We start from the raw sequence: 25,407 nt of genomic DNA on the forward strand, positions 1-25,407 counted from the left end.
TTTTTGTGATTATAGGCTGCACCATAGACACTGTCGAGAGCTACCCACAGAACTCTGACAGCCACAGATTTTCTGTTAAAGAATGCCAAACTTGGCGTAAACGTTCAAAAAGGCCAAACTTTGTTACCAATTTTGTTGTTTCTGCGTTATTAGCTTGAGAATCACACATGGTAGGCGAAAATTGCCAATGTTGCATCTCAATTTTCTCAAAAATGCCACCTTCGATTTCCTTGATTATTTTTGAAAAGGTGGCGTCATGTCTCTAGTTTAGACGCCAAGTGAGACAATCTTTTATTTTTGCCTGAGAGACGCGCAGCGATTTTTTTTGTCAGGCAGGGTGCACGAGTCTGCGGCCTTGCGCGCCCCACCCACGAGGACGCGACCTTCAACCTCTTCTTTGCTACATGTGTCCCGGTGACGGAGAAATCAATGACCACACTGTGTGAGCTTGTTGTAGTGTCCCCGGAGCATCACTTTACGTTTACCCAATTGTCTCTCAGCTCCGTCAGGCTCATTTAAACCGTGGGAGAGTACATGAGTTGCCTGTGCGCCCTTGACGAGAAGCCCCAGTTCGACGAACATACCGACAATGCAGTGAGAAGAAACGAAGCGCCTCGTAGAGATCTTTATCCACTGGTAACATCTTAGCTTTTGTTTCAGGATGCCGCCAGTCCCTCAGGCAGTGTGAAAGGCACATCCTTTTCATTGGTAAAAGAACGAAAACCGAAAGTTTCGAAAAACGTAAAATGTGCCCATTGCGAGACCCCTGCAGTGGTGGCTGCCACCATTGGATTAGCATCATCCGATAGCTTTAGACATGACCTTTCACATGATATAAAGTGACTGGTTCAAGCGCATTCTTTGTCCGCTTAGTATCGCAAAACTACGAGTGGTACGCGAAAATTTTGAGTGTTCCATCTTAATTATTTCTAAAAAGCAGGAATATTTTTCACGATTTATTCTACAGGGGCAGAATTATGCTGGTACTTTGCGCTGCTGGTAAAGTACCTTTTCTCTTTTTGAGTGAGACGTAGGTCTACCTTTGCGCGGAGCGATTTTTCCACAGAAAGGCGCTCTTCGTATGTTTACGAGCGCGTTTTGCTTCATAGTCTTTGCTGTGTAATTTAATGCCCAGATGTTGCATTATGTACTTATTTTGCACTTATGGTACGTATGTTTATTTTTCCTTTGGAGACACAGGGCAATACTTTCGTGGGCGACTTGAACTTGCTATTACGCACTTTCATGGGAGTCGCACGCACGACTTGTGCGTATACGCACGTGCGCATATTCACTATTCTCCCGCACATGTGCTTGAGGCAATGCACATACGCACGCTATGAGGCTGTCGTGCGGGTTAATATTAAGAAAACAGAACTACGGCCACAGGGGACAGAAAGTTACAACATCTCAGAATACAAACTTATGGTCGCGTGGTTGCAGTCGCCTGTTAGCTTGGGCGCAATAAGTGATAGCTCCGAAGGTGTGCATGCTCGCTTTAATTAGTTTTATGCTCCGTAGCGTTATTTCGGAACCACGACGAGTGGTACAAAACCCGTAAGACCACTGTGATGACAGTTGCTGCTCTCAAGTATAACACGTTCGCCCTCACCGAGATGTGTCAATGTCACCGTGGGAATCAAAATTTCCGACAGAACAACACACAACTAAAATCCCTCATTTCCGGTAGCCGTAGGTACCTTAAAACCTCGGTGTGGTCTTCAGTAGTCCTTCTGGCACCCATGCGCTTGAACCCATTCACTTTATATCATGTGACAGGACATGTGTAAAGCTATCGGATGATGCTAATCCAATGGTGGCAGCTACCGCCTGCAGGGGTCTCGCAATGGGCACATTTTACGTTTTTCGAAACTTCCGTTTTTCGTTCTTTTACCAATGAAAAGGATGTGACTTTCACACTTCCTGGGGGACTGGCGCCAACCTGAAACAAAAGCTAAGATGTTACCAGTGGATAAAGATCTCTACGAAGCGCTTCGTTTCTTCTCACTGCTTTGTCGGTATGTTCGTCGAACTGGGGCTTCTCGTCAAGGGCGCACAGGCAACTCATGTACTGTCCCACGGTTTGAATGAGCCTGACGGAACTGGGAGACCATCGGGTAAACGTAAAGTGATGCTCTGGGGACACTACAACAAGCTCACGCAGTGTGGTCATTGATTTCTCCGTCAGCGGCACACTTGTAGCAAAGAAGAGGTTGAAGGACGCGTGCTCGTGGGTGGGGCGCGCAATGCCGCGGCCTCGTGCACCTTGCCTGACAAAAAAAATCGCTGCGCGTCTCTCAGGCAAAAATAAAAGATTGTCTCACTTGGCGTCTAAAGTAGTGACATGACGCCACCTTTTCAAAAATAATAAAGGAAATCGAAGATGGCATTTTTGAGAAAACTGAGATGCAACATTGGCAATTTTCGCCTACCATGTGTGATTCTCAAGCTAATAACACAGAAACAACTGGCTGAGAAAAATGAGCTCTATACAGCACGAAAGCTCTTTCAATGTCCTATCGAATGGCACTAAGCTCGATGTTCTCAGAGGTTCCGTCATGAAGCAAATTGGTAACAAAGTTTGGCCATTTTGAACGTTTACGCCAAGTTTGTCATTTTTTAACAGAAAATCTGTGGCTCTCAGAGTTCTGTGGGTAACTGTCGACAGTGTCTATGGTGCAGCCTATAATCACAAAAAACCTCCAGTTCGTAGACATAAAATTAGCGGTGCTAGATCCCGTCAAAGTCGGTCCAGAAGAAAGCGTGCTCAAGCAGCATCAGACTTTCCCCCTCTCCTACGCGGAAACTACTACACGCACGAGCGTCGCACGTGGCGCGATTTGCGTCGTTTGAGCTGTCCTCTAACATATATATTTTTTCTGGGCGAATTAAAAAATACGACTTTCACACGTTGTTCGATTTAAAATGAAACTACCCAGTGGTAGTTTACTGTGATTCTAATGACCATGATGAGCCTTTGGGGTGAAAATCGTTATTATGCACGGTGCTTTTTTGTTGACTTTTAATGTGAGAATGAATATCATTAAGAGTAGCACAAAGGAAATAATCTTGCGATTCAATAAATAATAGGAGACTGTCTTCTTCAGACAGGATGTGATGATGTCACGCAGTCTGTAGCAATGCATTGACCGTTACTGGAAAAAAGTGTAGCAATAGAAAAATGGTGTGTATGGTCCTGGACGGATTTATGATGAGCACTGTTTTTGAATAAGAGGAGTGCGTGTCCTTAGAAATAGTTTGATGCTGGTTTTCTTCTTTGTTCAAGTGTTTCTTTTCGCTTTTTCCCCCATGTTGTCTGACAAACATGCGCTGACATGCCTGGGCCTGTTCTGACATGCTTTCCCTCTACATGTAGTGTTTTTTTTTTTTACAAGGAACATTGTTGACGATGTCGATAGTGCTGTCCTGAATGGGAATAGTGCTATTCTTAATAATTTTGCGATTCATTTAGTTCAGAGAGTAACTGCGAGGGGGACAGGTGTGTGACTTTATTCAGGAGGAACAAAGCGTTATTATTCACTTAGCAGCCTGGCTCTCGGATGGGATGGACATGTTTTGCTGAACCATTATTTTGTTTTTTCCTGTACAGTAAGACTTTCGGAATGAAATGCTTAATTCTTAAATCTTCTCTCATGTATGGTGCTCTTCTGCAATAGTTCCCGATGCAATCATTATAGTAGAAAAAAGGGAATAATCTTGGGATAGTGATTGAATAAATAACAGGTCCTCTGTCTAGAGTGTAGGCATCCTTGAGCCACGCACCTGCATGATGACGTATACCGCGAGACTATTGTTTCAGGATGACCTTGTCTAGAGGAGCATTAGTGGAAAAAAACAGTGTAGCCCTGATACAATAGGATGACGTCACGACCAATGAGAACGGCCTGCAGGGGGCGCAAGGATTCACTTCTCTCTTGGACACTGGCGGGTCTGGACACATTAATTCTGCTCCTAGCAATTGCGTTGGCCGTCAGTGGAAGAGCTTAGTTTCGCTGGGGTTCTGTCTGCCTCTGATGGGGTGCGGATGTGTGGTTCTTCACTGGTGAATGGTGTTCGACGATGCTGGTGGATTTTGTGACGAGCGGATTTGCAATCAGGGAATGCTGTGAATGTGAAAAATGATGGTGAGTGTCTCTTTCACTCTGTACAAGTGTTTGTTTTCCTCTGTTGCCCAACAGTCATGCGATTTGTCCTGACATGCCCCAACATGCATGCTTTCCTTTGTTGACGCTTTGTATTTTTTCTTTTTTTTGACAAGGAACATTCTTGTGTTGACGATGTCGATAGTGCTGCCCTGAATGAGAATAGTGCTATTCTTAACAATTTCGCGATTAAATTAGTTCAGAAATCAACTGCAAGAAGGACAGATGCATGACTTTATAGAGGAGAAAAAGCATTACGACTCAGTTCCGTGCCTGGCTGTCGGATGGAGTAGATGCATCGTTCTGCGCTCCTTGTTACCCGTACTCTGTGTTGATTTGTTGAGTGCCTAGTCCTCTTATTAGCCGTTGATGGAGTTACGTGTTAGGATATTTTGTTCTTTTGCAAGTCTCATTTAGTAAGACTTTGGAATTCCTACGATTAGTTTTCATGCATGGTGCTCTTCAGCAATAGTTTCCTATGCAATCATTATAGAAGAATAAAGGAAATAATCTTGGGATAGTGATTCAGTAAAATAGGTCCTCTGTCTAGAGCGTACGCGTCCTTGAGCCACGCAGGTGCATGATGACGTCATGCCATGGCTTCATTGTAGATTGACCTTGTCCAAAGGAGCATTAGTGGAAAAAACAGTGTAGCCCTGAGACAATAGGATGACGTCACGACCAATGAGAACGGCCTGCAGGGGGCGAAGGAATGCTCTTCTCTCTTAGCCTCTCGCAGGTGGCCGCAGAGGGCGCTAAGAGCGCGCGCGCTTGCGTAGCAGCCGCGGAGTGGCGCCCCAGTCAGTTGCTCGCTGGCTGTCACGGAAAGCAGACATGCGCTCGGTCGCTCCGCAGTCCTTGCGTTCGCTCAGTTTCTGGCTGGCTGTCGGATGGAGCAGTCGCATCGGTCTGCGCTCCTGCTGTGGTGAGCTGATTTGTTGTGTAACTAATGCTTTCACCAACTTTGCTCCCGCTTTGTTTGCGATTTTCATTCGCGTGCACGTTGGGCGCTGGTTGCTGTTGTCCGGGCATCCCCGCCATTTTTTATCTCCTTCTGCCTTGGGAATGAGAGTAGCACAGGCGTGATTCTTAATAATTTTGTCGTGAGATTAGTTGAGAAAGTAACCGCTAGGGGGTGTAGCTGCGGGACTTTATACTGGAAAAAAAACATTACGAGTCAGTTCTCTGCTTGGTTGTCAGATGGAGCAGTCGCATCGTTCTGCGCTCCTGTCGTGGTGGGCTCATTTGTTGTGTATCTAATTCTTTTTGTTGTTAGCTATAATGGTTAGCATATTTACTCTTGCTTCCCCAGTCTCTGTATTATGAGTATTTTTCTCCTCGCATGTCCAAAGCTGTCCTAACCTGCCCAGACATGTCATGATGACGTCACAGCGGACGTCACAGGATGTCCGGAACTGGTGGTCATAGCTGCGATGCTTTGCAACCTGGCTCTGTGCTCAGTCGCCCGTTGGTGCTCAGTCGCCCGATGGTCAGCGGCCGTTCTGGACTGCTTTCTTCAAGATAGCAGCGTTGATCTTCAACTAAACTCCTTCTCTCCACTCTATCTCTATCTATTTTTTTCTTTTTTATGGACACAGGTTGCCGCCAACGCACAGCTGGCCTGAACACGAGTTAGATGCTCCCCAATTAGTGTGATGACTCATTGGATGATGCTTATTAATGTGGGGGTCCCAATTAGCTCTAATTGATTAATTAATCGTGTTTAAGCTAGTTGTGCGTTGGCGGCAGTCTGTGTCCAGTCATTACTACTGTACCCTAGCCCTAACCCTAGCGCCTGTTGATACTGGCACAGGTTGATCATCAATCGGCTTTTATGCGGGAGCAAAACACGACGGGGAGTAGGAAACCCTAACAAAACAATACTTGCCGGAAAACAAGCAACACGCGCTGTCTTCTAACAGCCAATCTTCCAATCACCAAAATCGAAAAAACAACGAAAGTAAAACAGATATGTGATAAACTAACGCGGCTACAAACGCCCACGCCTATCACACAAGCACATGGGAAGGCCAACAAATAGAACTGTAAACAACTCTCTATCAAATTCCGACAAAAAGGAAAATAAAACTGATTGGCTAAAACCTACTAATAAACAAAACAGAAAAATCTAGACCTTCTGTGTCCTCCACGTGGACGGCCGAACGAGCAGAATCCTCGTCACGGCATCAGTTGTGGGAAATATTCCCACGACCCAGGAACGCTGCCCACCCAACACGTCCCGCTGGTGAAGGAACACAGAAGCAAACACAGCGTTATAACACACCCAAGGTTTATTTTACCTCTCTCCACCAAGGCTCCCGACCGACGACTGCCAAATGCTATGTTTGCATGTCATTATATTCCTTTCGTGCACCGCCCCCGTACGTGCCCAAGAGCATAACATATCGATGAAAGATGAAAATCACTCAAAAGGTTAGCCAGCTGTAGGACTCGAACCCACGTCTTCTGGATTAGTCCTGGATTAGTCCACACGTTCTGGTTCGAGTCCTACAGCTGGCTAACCTTTTCAGTGACTTTCATCTTTCATCGTTCATTTCTTAGGCAATTTGTGGCTTTGTATGTGTTTGTCCTTTCTATGTTGTTCCAGCCTCAGAACATCAGTTCTCTCTTGTATAACATATCGACTGTCTTGCAGCGCCCCCACAACGCCGAGAAACGATGTGTTCAGATGGTACAAGTTTATATAACATCCACTTACATGAGAGAACAAATGTTCTGAGGCTGGAACACACAGAAGCAGGGGCGCCGGAACAGGGGGAGCAGGGGGAGCGACGGCTCCCCCTCATTTACGAATGGGGGAGCACGGCTCCCCCAGTGTCAGCCCAGCGTCGTAATCTTCTACGGTCTAACGGAATGGCCCGTGCGTGCATGTGTTCTTTCGGTGGCCATAAATTTAGAGAACAATAAACAGAGATCCTACCACTGTCACTGTGTGCGGAGACCGTTTGAGAAGAGCTACATACCAATGGTGTCAGGTTCACAGGGTTCTGGAGTTGACCATGGCAAGGTTTGTGGTACAGGTTGGGACAAAAGTTTACGGAACACGCTAGCGACGTACTCTTTCTCCGGTGCGACACCCTAGCGGCTGCCGGAAGCGAGTGAGTTCACTGTTGCGGAGGGGTGGAAGGGTGCGCTGTTAGCGACACACAGCGGTAACTTGTACTTCCCAGGCACGCATAAGCGACACTGGAACCACCACTGTGTGTCGCTAATAGCGCATCCGTCCACCCCTTCGAAACAGTGGACTCACCCGATTCCGGCAGCCGCTAGGGTGTCGCACCGAAGAAAAAGTAGGTGGCTCGCGTGTTCTGTAAACTTTTGTCCCAAGCTGTACGAAGTGCAATAAATCAGTCAGAAAGTGTGTAACGGGGGGGGGGGGCGAGCACTCCCAGACTCAATCCATGGGGTGGGGTGGGGGGGACAGAGGCACAAACGGGAATCGCAAAAGGCACGCAAGACACCAGGCGTCTGAGGGAAATAAGGATACGAAGAAACCGCCCAGTTGAAGACAGAGGGTTGTTATAATGGCGGTTTGCGGGGCGCAGCCACAGATTTCAGTCGGTTGTGGACAGGGTGCCCACTTCGAGCTGGCGTGTAAGACCTGTAGTAGACAAGTGCGATGAACTGAGACGAAACGTCGCACCGGTGTTGTGTTCATGTGTCGGCAGTGGCAACGTCGGGGGAGCGCCACCAAGTCCTCGACTGCAGCAGCGTTACAGGATTATTAAATGCCATAGACATCGGAGAAGGCAACACCTCTGGAATGAGATATGTATCGCAGCTTGTTTGTTGTCTTATATATATTGTGTATATCTTCACCCGTCATAGTAGAATATTCTAACTGTTAACCTGATTGGTGGCCCCTCGCTTTCCGTCGTACCGATGTCCAAAATTTACCCGCTGTTTTCATTTATCCGGCTTTTCTTATTATATAACGACGAGTTATAACGACAGCGTGACACCCAGTCAAAAGGCTGGGTGTCAAAGGGCACATTCTTGCTGAGCTCCAGACCGGCCCAGGAAAGTCTGGTTTATTCGCAGAAGGCTTGCGGATCAGACGATATTCGCTTCCAGTCCCGGCACATGTATATGCCGCGACGGCGATTCCGGGGACAAGTACCCGAAGTTCCCTACACATTACTTGCCATAGAGGTCTATAGGCACTGCGCAGAAGTAAAAAAAAGCCGGACGCACTGAACTCTTACCAACTAATTCACCACCAAGTGCTATTTAATTACAGTACTACTGCAATGTTACTTTAGATCTACTGTACAAATATGCACATGTCATTTGCTAGGTGCACGTTTACTGTTCGTGCAGCAACCATGTATAACGCCACCATGAGCCCTCAAGGAAAATAAGTGATGATGATGATGATGATGATGATGTTTAAGGTAGCACTTTTTTTTCGCTCCCCCAGTGAAAAATTTGTTCCGACGCCACTGCACAGAAGGACAAACGCATACAAAGCGTCAAAAAGGGTTCGAGTCCTACAGCTGGCTAACCTTTTCAGTGACTTTCATCTTTCATTCACTTACTTTGGCTTCTTTCCATAGACTCGTACGTTCGCCTGTCGTAACATCGCCCATTGAAGCACCTGCCGTCTCGAGCATCAGTCATGTCCTGCGCAGTCAGTAATATGAACACAGTAACAACACAATGATGTGAACAACGCATATGTGGCGGTGGTACAACAGCACATGAATGAACTCCTACGGGAGTCCCTGTATCGGAGACCATCGAAGTGTGACATCAGTTCCTAGTGCACGCCTTAGATATATGTACCGGGTCGCACTTAGTGCATCGAGTTACAAGCAATGCCGGTTCGCCTTGGTGCGCCACTGCCTTTTGTGATGCTGCCTCCAGAGTTTTAGGGGTGCCAATGTCAGGCGTAATCAGCGAGCAACTTGCGAACGACATTTAACGACGAATGTTTCTGCTCATCAATAATTGCTTTACAATGGTTTAGAACATTTTTGTAATGTGCAGCCAAAAAGCCTTTGCTAATTTTCATCCCTTAATACTGCACTGGCTTCGCACTGGGCTTTCAGAGGTGAGTCTCTCACCCTGACGGGAGGACATCACGTTCCACGTGACCTTTCAACGCCACTCGCTCAAACGTAGCCCGCCTACGCATTGCTGATGAAGGCCCAATAAGGCCGAAACAGCTGTCCAATGCTGGTGTGGCGACGTGCGTATATAATACAGGACTAATGAATGCACTATTGAGACAAGCAAAATGACGAAAACAGCTGGGAAGGCGTGTGAGTCCTTCCTGGATAAGACTGCTTCCCCAGTACGAAATGCATTAGTATTGTAGAGGAGGTGGTCTTCCTCTACATGAGTCCTGACCGGCGATGATGGAATGTCTCAGCGGGCATATGGTCGTTGCCACGCGGTGCCGGCAGAACTGCCGTGCCAGCGCCGTAGCGCGTGGCAGCAGAGGCACTTCGTCATCGTTGTCCACGGGCCGCCACATCACTCCCCTTCAGACGCGGAGCAGTGCATGCGGTTGAGGTCCGCGTCGATACCATGAAGAGGAGACTGATGACGGCTCGTAGATGGTGGACAACTGGGCACACGGCTTGTGTTTGTAGCTGTTGATGCAGCAGAAGCGGGATGGCGAGAGCGCTGCGATCCGTGCGGGTTCCAGAGATGAGTGCTGAGTGGTTGGGTGCTTGAGTGCGTTGTGTGGCGTTGAGTTGCTGCTTTGCTTGTTGCTGAGGGAGTGCGTTGAGTGATCGTTGTTGAGAGCTGTTTGTTGCTGGGTGAGTTTATTTCCTGTGTGGGCGAAAGTACCGCGACCGGTACGAAGCGTGAAGGCTGTTTGTCGCCAGAGGAATGCCGGAGAGGACCATCGTGAAGCAGGTGGAGGCCGGAAAGTCAGCTTACTGTGGTCTCCCTGCGGGTCCCCGGTGGAACAATGGTCCCGGTGCGCTGTGCTTGCTAGAGTGTGGTTCGCTGCTGGTTTGCCGACGAAAAATTTAGGATGGTGAATGGCCGAATTACTCCGAACATGGTGTTCGTTGTTCGGGTCGCCAAATGTAGAGGAGGTGGTCTTCCTCTACATGAGACCTGACCGGCGATGATGGAATGTCCCAGCGGGCAGATGGTCGTGGCCTCGCGCTAGGACGGTGCCGGTAGAACTGCCGTGACAGCGCCGTAGCGCGTGGCAGCAGAGGCATGTCGTCATCCTTGTCCACGGGCCGCCACAGTATCTTCGTTGCGGATTGCAGCAAGAAAAGGAAGTGTGGCCCAGCGAATACTAGCTGTCAGAGCGGAGCACGGGCGGCGACGGGCGAAGACTACGTCGGACAGTATACCAGCCTATAGTTTGATCGAGTGGCTGTGCCTTGGCGCCGCCACATGCACTAGCAAGCCATATGTAGGCTGCGGTCGTCCCCGTAAATCCCTGGGTGGTGCGCTGCGGACGGCAGAAAATTCTATGACACGCCCCTGTCTTCGAAAAGTTGGATACGCTGTTAGTTATTGCTGCGAATACAAAGTTTGAGTTCAGCACGTATCGTCCACTGTTCGGCATTTCATCTTACGCCTGTGTTACGTAAGTGGCATAATTAAAGGGGCGCAGAACAGGTCGACGAACATACTTCAATGTTTGTGCTAGATGAAATAACATAACCCACGATATTCAAATATGACTTATTTTTTGCTTCTAGCAAGCGCACTTTAACACGAAACAACGCCAGTCAAGTATAATTCGCACGAGTTTCTCCTTGTCCGTGAAATCGGGTCACGTCGCCATATTCCAGCGTATAGCAACACGGAATTGTATTGTATCGCATTGTATTGTAGCGTATAGCAACACGGAAGCGTATAGCAACAGTAGGCGCTGGAGGTGGGGGAGATTTCCCTCTCCTAGCCAATAATGGAGCCCACTGAGACAAGCTGCAGCTCGCGCTTGACCGGCTGCGGGAGAGTCGCGTTGACCTCGCGGAGAGATACAGCACCGCAAACCGGTGTTGTTTTTCATTGCTTCCTCGTACAGCGGGGCGGCAAAACAGCGGTGAAGTCTATCATTTCAGAGCTTTCAGAGCAAAGCGCTGTATGTGCACGTGAACTAGAACTGCGCAGAAGGGAGACGGTAAGAAAGGTTTCCGCTTCGCATTAAGATGACGATAGAATTGGAGAAATTTCACAATGAGATTTCGTTTTATTACGGACTCTATTCGCCTCGAGATCAAACAGGTCGCTACCATGCGGTTGCACAGTAAACTGCCTATGTGGGGATGCGCGGCTTGAGCGCGTGCTTTCGCTGTGGTCATCGTCCTCGAAAAAGTTATTGGAAGGCTCATTTTCTGAACATTTGAGCTTTTAAAATGACTTCAAAATGAATGAAAATGACTTTGGGACTTCTCTAGTTCGTGCGCCAGCGTTCTTTGCAGGGCAACGTGCATATGTTCAGGTATTCGGATCCCACTCCGCCTCTGTGATATCATATTTGTCACTGCGATTCTGTATGTCAAACAAGACGTACCGAGAGATGAGGTCAATGTTGTAACAGTTTTTTATCACAAGTATCACGATGTCACAGTTATTTATAGAATGGGTTTTGTGCTAACAATTCGAAGTCATTGAACGGTGAGTTAAACAGAAGTAGTATAGAATGGAGGTTACGATATGGAACGCGTAGAATCCGATCCGTACTCTCCGCATCCTTCAACCAGCTAGACTCCCGTCCCCCCTCTCTCACAAAATTACTTGATCCATGGCCGCATCCAGCACACCAACGCTCTGCCTTCAAGGCTCTCTTCACCTTTCTGGACGTCACAGGACTTGGATCCTTACAGTGACGGGACTCATTACTTCACTCCCCGCTTCACCTCCAGCAATGGGGTAGAGTATCGCCCCCGGCGATAAAATTCCCCACTTCTCATAAAGTTGTTGTTGTCTGTATGACACGGAATTTTTTTTCCTAATGTGTGAATTTCAAGCTTTCCTCTCATTTCATCTGACCGTACGACCGGCTTGCCTTTTATCTTTCACATATGTGGTCATTGGAACACGTGATTTCAAGTCAAAATGCTACCACCATCTACGAACGTTCTTTGTAAAACACGCGTGTTTTCTGGGGTACAAAGCATGTGGACCAAAAACTTAGTTTATATGTAGTCATAACGAAATCACTTCACATAGAGTCAGGTCCGCCACACAGCTGTGGTTACTATTTAATGAATGCCTGCACAGCAGACGAATCAAACCTCGAAACCTCTCCCAGACTCACACGATCTGAATGACAACCGCGTTTATATAACGCAAAAATTATAGGGATTGTTGGTTGGTTGGTTTTAAGAAAAAAAAATAGAGATTTCGCTGTCACGAGTGTGAGGCCCGCCAACACCACATCACTCGCACCTGTTAATTTGGTGGAAAACTCCTGTAATGGTTATGCCAATGAATAAGCGAAGGGCGTCAATACGTATTGGGCTATCCCGCCCTAATGCTGCGTTCTTGCACACTTGCACGTTCAGATAGCCAAGAGCTCTGGAGGCAGGAATTTTTATTTTTCATTTTTAATCCTTATTTCCTCGATGTAATGTGAAGAGATAGGGGGTAAGAGAGCTATACCGGCGCCTAATTAATATTCAAATGAGAGCAACCAAAATCTCGCTTGGAACAAAGGAGGCAGTGTTTCCCTTTCGAGCCCACAGAGGAGATTTTCTTTTCACAACTTCGCGACCTGGGCGTTTCGCAGTGCAGCAGGCTTTGCCAACTTTCACACCTTATTAGTAGGGCCCGCGATTTTAGGCATTTGCCTGAAAATGCCTAAATGCGACTTTTTCAGGGTTGCGCGTCTTTTCATCGACTCTATTGAACTGTGGCCTTTTTGAACATTTTTAGATGCCATAAGAACCTCTTTTAGATGTTCAAATGCGAGCGCATCTTTTAGTCTCATGCTGAGTGCTGAATTTTGTGTTTCGTTGCTGCGTGCTTGTACCTTTTTTTTCTGTCTCTCTCTCTCGTTTGGTGTCCTTCAGCACATTGGTTTGCTAGAAGGGGTTCATGTATATTTGAACAAGATATTGGGCCTTTCTTGGCCTTTCAAGATCTTTGAGGGCGGAAAACTAAAAGTAGTATTCATTATCACGTGGTTCTAGGCAGTATCCGCAGTATCCTCGGTATCCGTGTACAAGTCAAAGCATGTACAGTACCGTAGCAATCTGAAGTACCAAGAAAATCAAAGAGTGCACCAGATTAACCTGCCTATTTTAGTATTTTATTACAATTTATCTCTTTTTGAGGGCCTAATTGCCTGCCTGTTTCTATCGTTTTTAAGAACCTAAATTTCCGGGCCCTACTTATCAGCGTTCTAAGCAGCGCATTTTAACACATCCCCAACATGTGAGACACAGACAGCGGTATTTATTCAGGAATCTTGCGATTCCCACGTAGGAAAGCAGGCGCCTGTCGCGCCGGATCATTCCGCATCTCCTCTTGAGCTCTGCCCCAGCGCCACCTACAGTTCCATCTCGACAATATGTCATTCGTGTGCAGTCTTGTGCCAAGTTCAATGCATGCAATTAAGCAGATGCCACTATACCGCTATGCCGCTTCTTGTGCGCAAACTCTGGCATTATGGCATGCGCTCAGGTTTTGTCAATGCTTTGTCAGTTACTTAGAGGGGAAATTGAATACTGTGAGTGGTCTGTAACAGCTTCTCTACAAATTACGTTGCAAAGTCACGTGTATCATAAGGCTCCATTTTAGGGTCATTATTGTTCAATGTCTTCATCAGTGAGGTGGATCACATAGTATGCTCGGCTAAACTTCTCAAGTTTGCCGATGACCTGAAACTTTTTCTTGCTGTATCTGATATATCGGATTGTGTATTGCTCTAAGCCGATGTTGATGCCATTGCTACTTGGTGCCTTCACAACGGGCTCGTATTGAACACAGGAGAGTCTAAAGTATTGTCGTTCACTAACAAAGTAAACCCCACAGTTTTTGTTTATCAACTGTATGACACAGAGCTATGTAGACTGTTCGCTATCAGAGACCTTGGGATCTGGTTCGGTCATCGTCTCTCAATTAATGTCCCCGTGGAACGCGTTGTAAAAAAAGCTTACCGAATTCTTGGTATTATCTCTAGAATGACTCGTGACTTGAGCAGACCAGGTTGTTTGCAGACTCTTTTTGTATCCCTTCTTTTACCTGTCTTAGAATTTGGGTCAGTTGCATGGAATTGTGTTGGGCAAAGTAATGTTATACGTTTATATGCAGTTTTTAAACGTTATTTGAAAATCTGTTCTCGAAGATTCCCACTTGCTGATATGCAGCGCGCATCTGAACGCTTTCTGTGTAAGATTAAGTTGTGATATCTAGTCTAGAACTTGTGATGACTAGTTTTCTCGCTTTCAAGCGCTCGTGAGAATTACACTTTCAATAGCGGCATTAATCTCTTTATATAGGTCAATGATATGTCCATTTCTTCATGTCTTCATGTTCATTACTTCATTGTAGCAACATACACCCTTTGTGCATATTGTATGTATTGATGTGTGTCATCTTGTATATTTCCTTGTCTCATTATGTGCGGGCAACTACCTTTGTAATGCCTCTCCCTCATAAGATGTATTTGAATAATATGTTTCCATGCGGGGCCGTTTAACAGGGTTTCCCCTCACGATTCCCTATCTCAAGTGTGTTCCTGATTTTCTGTAGCACTAATAAATAAACAAATAAACAGAGTCTATCATTTACCTTTTACGTTTTCATGCACCATTTCGTACTGTTCGACACAGTGCTCGGTCCTATGTTAAAGCAATGCCTGCTTGACGGTCACCCTCTTGACGAATACAACCATCTTTTAATGCTTCCACCAATGACATTGATTTCTTTCATCCAAGTTTTAGTCACTCTAGACAGGAAGTGCTCCAATACCTCAGCCTGGTGTAATGTACGAAGGTGCACTTCTGTGCAGGCGTACGCTGTTTGTAGGCACTGTAGTATTACTAGTAGTAGTAGTATTAGTAGTATTACCCAATGAACTAAATTGCGCGCACTTCAAGTGTGAAGAACCGTCCCTGCCTGCATATTCAGAGAGCAGCAGCAATGAAACATACCCAGCATTGTGACCCTCTTGTCTCAGTGTCCCAGCACGGACAATCCCTCCCAGGTTTTCGAAAGAAGCTGCAGGTGAGCAAGCGATCCTCGTACTGTAAAAGGAAGAAAACAACGTGTAAAACGTTATTATTGCTGTTTAGCACGTAGCGAGAATGTCGGCGCTGCCGAAAATAATGAGATAAGTGCCTGGTGGCGCATAGTACGCCTCTCTGGTCTCGATGACTGAGCGGCAACCCCACGTTCCGTCAGCTCCACACGTGGACTAAAGGCCTTAATTTACTAAGGGTGTAGTAGAAAGAAATGTACCAGCAGTAGGATTCGAACCCATACGCTCCGATTGTGCTCCATGTGCCAACAGTGGCAAAGAAAAAGATGTTGGGAAAGGAAAGAGTAACACGCAACGTATACTGTGCACTACACAGGTGTACCGTGCCATCACGAACCTGCATACGTCGGGTTGATTCCCATCCGCGAAACGCAACGCCGGCCCGCATGTTGCGTTTTTCTTGCCTAAAAGCTGAGTTTTCACGCCCAGCGCGAAATGTTGTACGTCGCAGCTGCCCGTCGTGCGTGAGTTACTGTGTCAGAGCAGGTTTGATAATTCACGCAGCAGTCAGTTCACGGGCAACTAATAGCAACCAATATACAAAGCAATATCTTTGCTACCAATCACGTCCATTCTCCAAGTAGAACAACTTTCGCTCGTAAGGGTCAATTTTAGCAAGTGCAAATCAATTACCAACGAACGCCCACACAAACAACCATTTCAGGAGGAAACGGGAAGGAGAGGGGAATGTTGCCAACACTTCGTAAAGCACATACACCGAATCCACTGTGCACGCAGCAGCGGTATTTGCGCCCCATGCCGTTTGGGGCGTTTTTTTTTTGTTTGTTTTTGTCACGCTGCGTGGGCATGAGGGGTTTTTACGCAGCGCGATATTCACAGAAACACGCACCACGTGAGCAGGCCTTTGAAACCTTTAACCCAGGTTGGAAGTGGAGCAGCTTGTTGGGAAACAGCCCAAGCAGCACAATGTGATGAAAGTCAAGTGCAATGGGGGTGCACGGGTATGTGGAGGGCCTTGAACAGACTGGTGAAACTAAAGAGCATTGATAAGACACGTACCGTCCACCCCCATTGAAGTCGACTTTCAGTACATTGTGCTGTTGGGAGATGGTTTTGAGTAGCTTATCTCTCCGTGAATGACAATGAACCTTCGATTCGTGTCAAAAGTAGACACACGTAAAGGTTGCGCACTGTGGGAACTACACTCGGTTGCTTCCTGTTTATTTTACAATCACTCAAAGCTTTACTTCCTGACTTACATTGAAAATCTGAGTCAGGCGGCGTATTTGCCCACTCGAATAGACGAGCTCAGAAAATCTCGGTGCTCTTTGCACACGCATTGCATGCTGGGCAATTTTCCGGCGATAAAGGTTCACCAGAGAAAACGGATGAGAACATTAAACCGTTTAATTTGCGAAAAACGAGACTTTCGTGACTTCTTCAGGTTTGAGGACCTGCTACAAGTGGTCAAGAATATATCAAACACAAGTCACAAAGGAGTAGAGGGAGGGAGGTTGACAAGAATACAAACAAATGTACTACAAAGGAGGTGGCTAGACAAAATGCCGTAGAACAACATATGAATGGTCACAGCGGCCAGTTAGGTACAAAGCACAAAAAGGCCCTTAGACGTTCGGGGAATTAGGGCTTAAGGATGAAGGATTGGGGGCACGGAGCAGCTCTTTACCAGGCAGGTGCTGCTCCTTGTTCTGAATCATTCGTCCTCGAGCCCTAATTCTCGGAACACCTAAGGGTATTTTTGTGCTCTGTAACTGACTGTGTTCATTCATATGTTGTTCTAGGCATCTTGTCTAGCTATCTCCTTTGTAGTATATTTGTTTGTGTTCTTCTCAACCTTTTTCGCTCTACTCATTTGTGGCTTGTGTTTGATATCTTCTTGACCACTTGTAGCAGGTCGTCAGACTTGAAGAAGTGGTTTTTCGCAAATTGAACGGTTTCATGATCTCAACCGTTTTTTCTTTACTTGCGAGCGGTGAAGCGAAGCATAATCCTTCGCATTTCGCTTTTGCTGACCTTGACACGTCGTGGACAATGCACCCGTAGAGAAGAAATCGGAACAGTTTGGAGGGCACCCGTTTCTTTCGTATTAGTAAACTGCCACAGGTCAAAGTAACGCTAAGTGTGATTTTCTGTGATTTTCTGAACTCGTCTATTGTGCTTTTTTCCGTGCTTGCTCTGTGCTCATTCGCAAAGTATGTGCAAAATGTTACTTGCCTCTATGCGTTTTTCCAGGAAGTTTATCTCATCCTCTGTGCATCCATATTTGATGCATGCGTTGACCGGATCCCCTACAAGGTGATCATTTCACTTAGTGATAGACGAGGTAGCAGTTTCCGTCCTTTTGAAGATATAAGAGCATGGAGGAAAGAAGGAAAGGAGGCGCCCTAACAGCTCTTCGACACAAGAGGGAATTGACGGAGCAAGTGAGGTGAGGATAGAAGATGAACTGTAGCTTCTTCGGAGCCACTCGGGGGTTGCGTTACCTGACTATCCCAATGAGGTCGCTTTGCACATGCCACCTTGGGTGTTACTTCGGGCGTTACCGCCACACTTCTCCAAATATTCTGAAACTGCGCGGTGGGGTCCACATAGCGATCTACGTAACCGATACCCGAAAGCGATAGGTGTTGTCACTTGAGTGCCCCCCCCCCCACGTCTCGGTTTTACTTGTCCTCCTTTCCACCATGCATAAGAGCAAAAGCCGCTGCGGCTTTTACTTAAGATGTCAGCTTCACCTTTGCATATTAGGCTATCTGCGGTGATGTGGCTAGAGTCTGTGTCAGCTCAAACGAAGGGACCATTCCGGGTGACATCAGCTTACTCGAGTCGAACGAGACATTCTGGCCCCTTTGTCAGGTAACTCCCCCTGCTCTCTGAAATGTTGGGCGTGGGGGTAGTGGAGGTAACTCGCTCCAGGTAATCCTTTGGAGTGTAACTTTAATGAGTGTAACCGCTCGCTCAATAAATCATGAGCTCAGTTCTTCGCTGACGCTTCACCGAAACTTACAGGCTCTCTGTCTGTAAAGTGGTGACCCGGAAATGATTCGAACTTTAACATGGAAGGTTCACCTAACGCGGCCGACGTTGGGCATTTCGCTGTCTGTCTGCCGCCATTTATTCGGACCCAACCCGACCTATGGTTTCAACAGGCGGAATCGCAATTCGCATTAGGCGGCATCACTACCCAATTGACTAGGTACCATCATGTACCGTCTTTTCCGTCCTTTGCGAGGACGTGCCACCCGAGGCCAGCGACGTCATCAGCTCCCCTCCATTACAAGGTCCCTACGACACCCTTAAGCGTGCTATCATCAGCAGAGTTGTTCCGAGCTCATCACGAGCTCATCTCAAAGGAGCCCTTGGGGGACCGCGTGCCCTCACAGCTCGTCAAACACATGAAACAAATCCTCGGAACGGATCCCTTTGACGACAAGATCTTTCGTGAGCTCTTGCTCTCAAAACCTCCTCTTGCCGTCCAGCTGGCACGGTCTGTTCCGGAAGAGAGAAAATAAGGGGGGACTGGTGTACCGAAGGGGGGAGCAAAGGGATGAGGGGTGACGTTTCGAGCGACATGTCTAATTCCCGTAAACGTGAAGAAAGCCGCCTTATCTACCACGTCAACTCGACTCATCCCGGAGGCCTAAATGAAAGACTCATTTTAGGATTCTAGTTTGTCGGCACGTGTTGTAACATACCGCCCTGTGACACGGATCTCGTGTTAGCCCCCTAGCGGGCTGGGCGATATATACAACATGTTTCCCGATATCCCCCTCATTCCTTCCTACTAGTCTGAAGAAGAGCCTTCGCTCGAAACGTCACCCCTCATCCCTTTGCTCCCCCCTTCGGTACACCAGTCCCCCCTTTTCTCTCTGTGTACGTGTGCCTGGCAGCCCCTTTGGTTTTTTGTTCCGGAAGAGACCAATATTGCATGATTGGCTATCCGAGGGTATAAGGCAATAGAGTGTGCTCCGACTCGTGCTGCTTGTCTGCGCTGTTAGCGCTTGAAGGCACGCATGGCTTTTCACCTTCATCAAGTGCTCCTTCAGCACCTTCAGTCACAGCGAGCACCCTCTGTGTCAGCAGCGGAAAGCTCTGACCTAGCCTCTCTACGTGAAGAAGTCTGCCGCATCGCAGACATCCTCGAGCGGTCCGGACCCCACGACCACACTTCCTGAGGCCCCGACTGTTCTACTCAACGTCAACGCGCCGACGCCACCTTTGTTGGCTCCACAGCCGTTTCGGTCGCAAAGCACGGCGATTCGAATCTCCGTGTGCATGGCAGGGAAACTACGCCAGGGGTTACTAGCTTGGCGACCGGAACCCCCCACCGCATACGGGTTTTTCACTTTTTCTTCATCAAGAATTGTTGCAACAAGCACAATTTTCTTGTCGACAACGGAGAGGAGGTCGGCGTCCTTCCAGCCTCACCATCCGACAGAACCAGAACGCCCATAATGTATCTCACAGCAGTAAACGGCTCCAGAAGTCCTGTTTACTGCCGTCGTCCATCACCCATTTCCGCGGTTTCTAGGGAATGATCGATTTTACGGGCGTTTTATTCCAGGCTGCGCCGTTATTCTAAGATCCCTTGAGGCGCTCCTGAGGCAGACCAGGTCTGGAGCCACGACGCTTTCCTGGTCCTCCGATATCTTACAAGTCTTTCAGGAAGCCAGACGTGATGTCGCCGCTGTGGCGCATGTGTAAAGGTCGAGTGTCATCTTCATCAATAAAGTGTTTTGGAACTGACTGCGGTCTGAGCAAGACACGACACCAGACAAGCACTGGCGTAGGCAACTACCTTGATCCACACTGTCATGGATGCACCTACATCTCTAATAGTGGATGTCTCTAACCACGCCATCGGCGCACTCTTGGAGGGTCAGTGGCAACCTGTCGCGTTCTTCTCGAAAAAGCTCTCCCCCACAGAAGAGCGCCGCTGTACATTTGGACTTGAACTCCTCGCTGCCTTCACGGCCGTCAAGCATTTTCGATACTACCTAGAGGACAGGTCATTCACCATCTTCACAGATCACAAGCACTCTGTTTTCGGCTATCGTTCAGGTAGCTCTCGGCGTTCCTCCAGGGAAGTACGGCATCCCGCGTACTTAGCGGAATTCAATGCCGAGATCAAACACATAAAGGGACAATGTTCCAGCTGAGGTGTTAAGTCGCATATCGGCTTTGGAGCACTCCGTCATTAACCTCGCCCCTTGTTTACCTTGCAGAGCGCCCGGTTCACGCAGATTCACATCGATATTGTCGGCCCCCTGCCGCCCTTGAACAATCACCTGTATCTGCTGGATTGTACCGACCGGTGCACCAGATGGCCTCAGATTCCACCGCCGTCACGGTCGCCCGCACTTTTGTTTCCACCTGGATCGCAAGGTTCGTTGTCCCATCTCAGATCACCACTGATGGAGGCAAGCAATTCGAATCTCGACTATTCACATCACTGACGGATCTCCTCGGTACCAGCACTTGTCGCACGACAGCATATCACCCCTGTGCCAACAGTATCGCCGAATGTTTTCATAGTCACATGAAGGCGGTCATCATGGCCTATGGCAATCCATTCAAATGGCACGACAGCTTTCGGTTAGTCCTCCCGGGGGTTCGGACCGCGTCGAAAGAGGATTTAGGCTGCACCGCTGCCTACTTGGGGTACGGCACCAACCCTACCCTTACCGCTCAGTTCTTTGAGACCACTCCTCAACTGCCATTAATCCATCACACACACAGGAAGCGGAGCAGATTTCTATCATCCGATCGAATACTGATTTCTAGGTACGCCTTCCTTATATACGCGATGAAGACGACGGTGCTGCAGCGCAACAGCAGCAGTACATGTACGAGGTCGGCGTTCAGCGTGGGTCTTGTCCATGGGCGCCGCTAGGATTTTGTCCAGAATGGGGGGAGAGGGGGCAAACCAACCTCGGCCGGGAGGGGGGGCGTATGGGTGCCGCCAGTGCAGGGCGGGAGCCGAAGTGTTCGGGATGCTACTCAAAGTACGGGATATTAATCTAGCTCTGGGTGTCGAATGCGCCCGCAACTATATCATTTTGGCTGAGTTATGGCTCAGTAACCCCATGCCTTCGGAATTCTTACGTTTTGCCGTTTCTCGGCAACGCAATCACTTGTCCGCGCCAAGGCTCGCTCCTGATTTTTTGTTTCATACTACGCTTGCTGTCGCCACTCCCGCTGCCCTTTCCGTCAGCGATTATATATAGAAGATAAATATACTTAGTCAGCGTAATGTACAGCAGGCCATGCCACTCACCTGTAACTGTTCACACGAAAAGCCAGTCATTAAATTAAAGAGGAACAGAAAGTTCGTTACGCACCGCCCCAAGCTAACCACGTAAAAAAAGAAAAGAAAGAAGACGTGATTGTATTCAAACGACCATGTGAGATGAGCCAGGGAGCCTGGGGCCAGGCGGGGGAACTGCCCCCTTGCCTCTTCGGCTACGTCCCTACTACGCCCCTACAGCTACGCTTACGGCAGCTCTGACACCGACCCGCCGTCATCTTCAAAGCCATACGTTCGTCGCGCCGGACTTTGCGACATCCACACACGTTTTCGTTCGGCACGGCTCTGTCCAGTAGTAATCGCACTACGAGAGCCACTGTCTTGGCTTAGAACAACAACGTCAAGTGGCACCGATTGTCCATCCAGGGCCCCGTTCACCCTGGTCGCCACTGGTCACCTTCTTCTTGCCAGGTGAACCTTCACCTTGCCAGGTGACCTGGACCCCGGTACTCCCTCCAACCGCCAGCCGTCGCAGCGGCTACTATACCGTGACTCGTTCCTCCCAAAACGGTATCTTGGAGCCCCACCTTTCGCCGTTTTGGCAGCCCTGGCTTCTGAGGGTTTTGTTGGTTTGTTTGTTATTGTTGTTTTTTTTGTTTTTCATGGGGAGGGGGAACGATGTGGCAGTCCCATTGCCAATTCTGGTCCCGCGCCATCCTTCAGGCAACGCGCCTCCGGCGTGATAGTAATTAGTTCGGCTCTGGCTTCAAGGCCATTCGTTCATGTTAAAGGCGATTTCGTCTCCAGACCAGTTTGTCGTATCAGTCACAACACTGCGGTCGAAAAGCGCGGAATTCTCGTTTCGGCCCGGTGGAACAGCAAAATAAGTTGAGCGAGGATATTTTTTATGTTTTTCTTGATAGAAGTGCAAGGGTGCAGGCAGCCTGTTACGTTGTAAAAATATGACAGTTTGGGCGACTCTTAGCTGAGTACAAATAGATTAAGCCACCAGGCAATTAGTGTTTCCTCTAATTCCCCATTTCCAACCATCACGAGGATATTGGGAGTGTAGGCTCTCATTAAGGGTGCGTTTTCTTATTCAACTCTGGTAACTGCGAGTTACTCTCAGCCGGCGAAAAATAGCCAGATTAGCGGAAATGGCGTCATAACTCTGCGGCGAAAATGAGCCAGAGTAGCGAAGGAATAGCAACTCTTCTCTCTGCTCTGAAGAAGGGTAGTCGTTACTCTGACGACACACGCAAGCTAGCAGACGACGCATCGTCGTCTGCTACCAACCGTCCTGTTGACAGACAATATGGGTGGTGCTCAATTTCGAAATGTAGGACTGGTTAAAAACTGTCGAGCATTTTCTAAATCTGCTGGAGTGCACGCATCTGCGTTAGTTGTTAAACCGAGTGTCTACCAGCACTTCCACATCGTCTAGCCCGTCAGGCCAGTCCGCCATTTTGAGCACAGAGTAACTCTAGCATTTCGAAAATAACGGTCAGAGGTGGCTACTCTCGAGCCACGTGATGATAAAGTCTCTGACGTCATTACCCAACTCCCTGGCTACTCGAGTGGAATAAGAAAACGCACCCTAAATGGGTTGGTGTGTTTGAGAACGTGTCGTGTCGTCTGCTTCTGTTCCGTACCTCAGGTTTTATGGTCGTTTTTTTTTTCTCTTGGCAATTCAATTCGGAACTGAATAAAGACTGGCTCCAATACCGCTATTTCACAGGAACTTTTCTCAGAAAGCATCATGTTAACAAGTTCATTAATAAATTCTAGCTGATTAGTCGTATATGATGCCTTACAGGATGTTCGTTGGCCGTATAACCCACCTGTTAGAATGGCATCTATTTTGCTCTTCTCCTTCTTCCATAAAAAAAAATCGTAACGAATAAAAACAAAACGCCCTGCATATGGCCTGCTTGCGAGCTACTCCACATCCGTGGTTTCGTGCTAAACTCGAAATCAGGTTGGAGGCACTGAATTTCGCGTAAAATCAGAAATGTAGGCAACTGAGGTCGCACACGAACACAGAGTGGTCGCTGCGTCAACCCTTCGGGTAATCTGAAACTGCACTGTTTTTAAGACTTTGTACGAATATCGTCAGTGACGATTCTCATGCGTTCGTACCAGCGCTGCTTGCCTTTACCTCAGATATCTCGACATCAGTGGCGTAGTCACGGGGGGGCTAGGGGTGGCTCGAGCCCCGCCCCCCTGCCTGTCACAAACCGACCAACACAAATCGTGCAAATCCGAGGAGACGAACATAGGGGGGGGGGGGGGTAGATCAGTGTGACGATCGCGAAAGTTCTTGCACTTCATGGCGTCTAAGCGGCACTCTTGAATGGTTTTCAAAGTATGAGCTTTTCAAAATACTTCCAATCTCGTGACACCACCTCATTGGTCATGAGAGCCCATACATCTAATCATATTGTGAACGTCCAAATCAGTTATTTTCTTGTTTTTTTTTTCATCCGCAGTTTGCAGTGTGCACAAGTATCTGTGTGTTGTCACACACAGAATCAGCGCGGGGGGGGGGAGTTTTCGTATCGAGCCCCCCCTACCTTGGAGGTCTGACTACGCCACTGCTCGACATGACGGCGCATTTCTTCATTGGCCAATTTTCGCGTTTGTCTCGGTCAGGTCAATTTTATTCTCGACGTGTCCCATGTGACCCTTACTGAGGAAGAAACGGGTGATGCTTTAAAGGGACTGTCGTGTCCGAAAGCACATCTTTCAAACCGATACTAGTGTGCTCGGACAGCGGTCTACCCGGCTAGCTCTGTCACCAGAAAAATGCGGATAAAGCACGAGAATAATCTACTAAACAAATCTTAAACATCAGCGCTGCAGCTGCGGCCTCATGAGCTCCGGCTGCGTCACCCCACTCTCACACCATCGCGACATTCCTATTCTGGATGTCGCGCACTCCTAAGTTCCTAGTGTCTAATGTTTTCTTTTTTTTAAAGAGATTTTCGACGTACTCTCCACGGCCGCTCTTATCAGCGTCTGCTCTTCCCATCTGCTCCATCAAACAAAAGCCAAGTTACGCCATGATTTCGCGTGCGACTTCCGATTGCGTGGCCATTTGCCCGCGAGGCACGAAATGGCACTATGCTTTTCGAAGCCGGCGGGAAACGAATGCGACCGTCCTCTTAACGGCTCCGAAACGTCACGCACTATATTATAGAGGTGCGAAGATGCAGGCGCGAGGTTAAGCCGGAGCAATCTACGGTAATGGAGGCTTTTACTCACATAGCTGCGAATGCGTGAGAATGACGACGATGATCGTGAGGGCAATCATGCTCTTATACCCGCGACTGCGAAAGGAATGTACTGTGTGCGTTACCCAGACAGAGTTTATGCGAAAGAGTACTTCCAAGACAATTCCATCACGCAAATTAACGAGGAGAGCTGCTGTCAGCCGACGGTTTAATGAACAATGGCGGATTGTGTTCAGAAAGTACGTGAGCTACGTAGTGACCTTTGATGAAATGGCACGGTGTGCAACGCTTTCCCGGTGCAACTAAGCATCGATGGAGGGATTTCCTGGGCAGCTTTCTTCGAGAGAGGACGCCACACATGCTTCCGATATGCGCAGCTCACTTTTTTCGCCGCCCACATTAAAGGAGCATGGAAGTGGGATTTAACATGACTCGAAACCCTGCTTCATCTGTGAAACTGTCTAAAAGGAGTCACCATGCAAACTTTTGTTTTGCCTTTTCTCTTTGATCTTTTTTTCTTTTCGGGCCACGCGCCGCTTATACATGCTTGAGCCAACGCCACCTAGGTACACA

The 25,407-nt window shown here is 48.0% G+C and overlaps 1 protein-coding gene across 2 annotated transcripts in view; it reads right to left on the bottom strand.

Annotated features, from left to right (window-relative positions):
- The window catches only part of LOC135375660 (uncharacterized), a 68,614-nt gene extending 43,628 nt beyond the window's left edge, over nucleotides 1-24,986 (bottom strand). For both annotated transcript variants that reach the window (XM_064608325.1, XM_064608324.1), the window contains exons 1-4: nucleotides 24,866-24,986; nucleotides 17,569-17,642; nucleotides 15,266-15,358; nucleotides 8,723-8,807 (exon numbers count right to left, since the gene is read on the bottom strand). In XM_064608325.1, the coding sequence (XP_064464395.1) occupies nucleotides 8,723-8,807; nucleotides 15,266-15,358; nucleotides 17,569-17,642; nucleotides 24,866-24,914 (301 nt within the window). In that variant the 5' untranslated portion in view covers nucleotides 24,915-24,986. The remainder of the gene's footprint in view (nucleotides 1-8,722; nucleotides 8,808-15,265; nucleotides 15,359-17,568; nucleotides 17,643-24,865) is intronic.
- Nucleotides 24,987-25,407: the final 421 nt, after the last annotated feature.

The sequence above is a fragment of the Ornithodoros turicata genome, unplaced genomic scaffold, assembly GCF_037126465.1.
Source record: "Ornithodoros turicata isolate Travis unplaced genomic scaffold, ASM3712646v1 ctg00000914.1, whole genome shotgun sequence".
Taxonomy (NCBI): Eukaryota; Metazoa; Arthropoda; class Arachnida; order Ixodida; family Argasidae; genus Ornithodoros; species Ornithodoros turicata.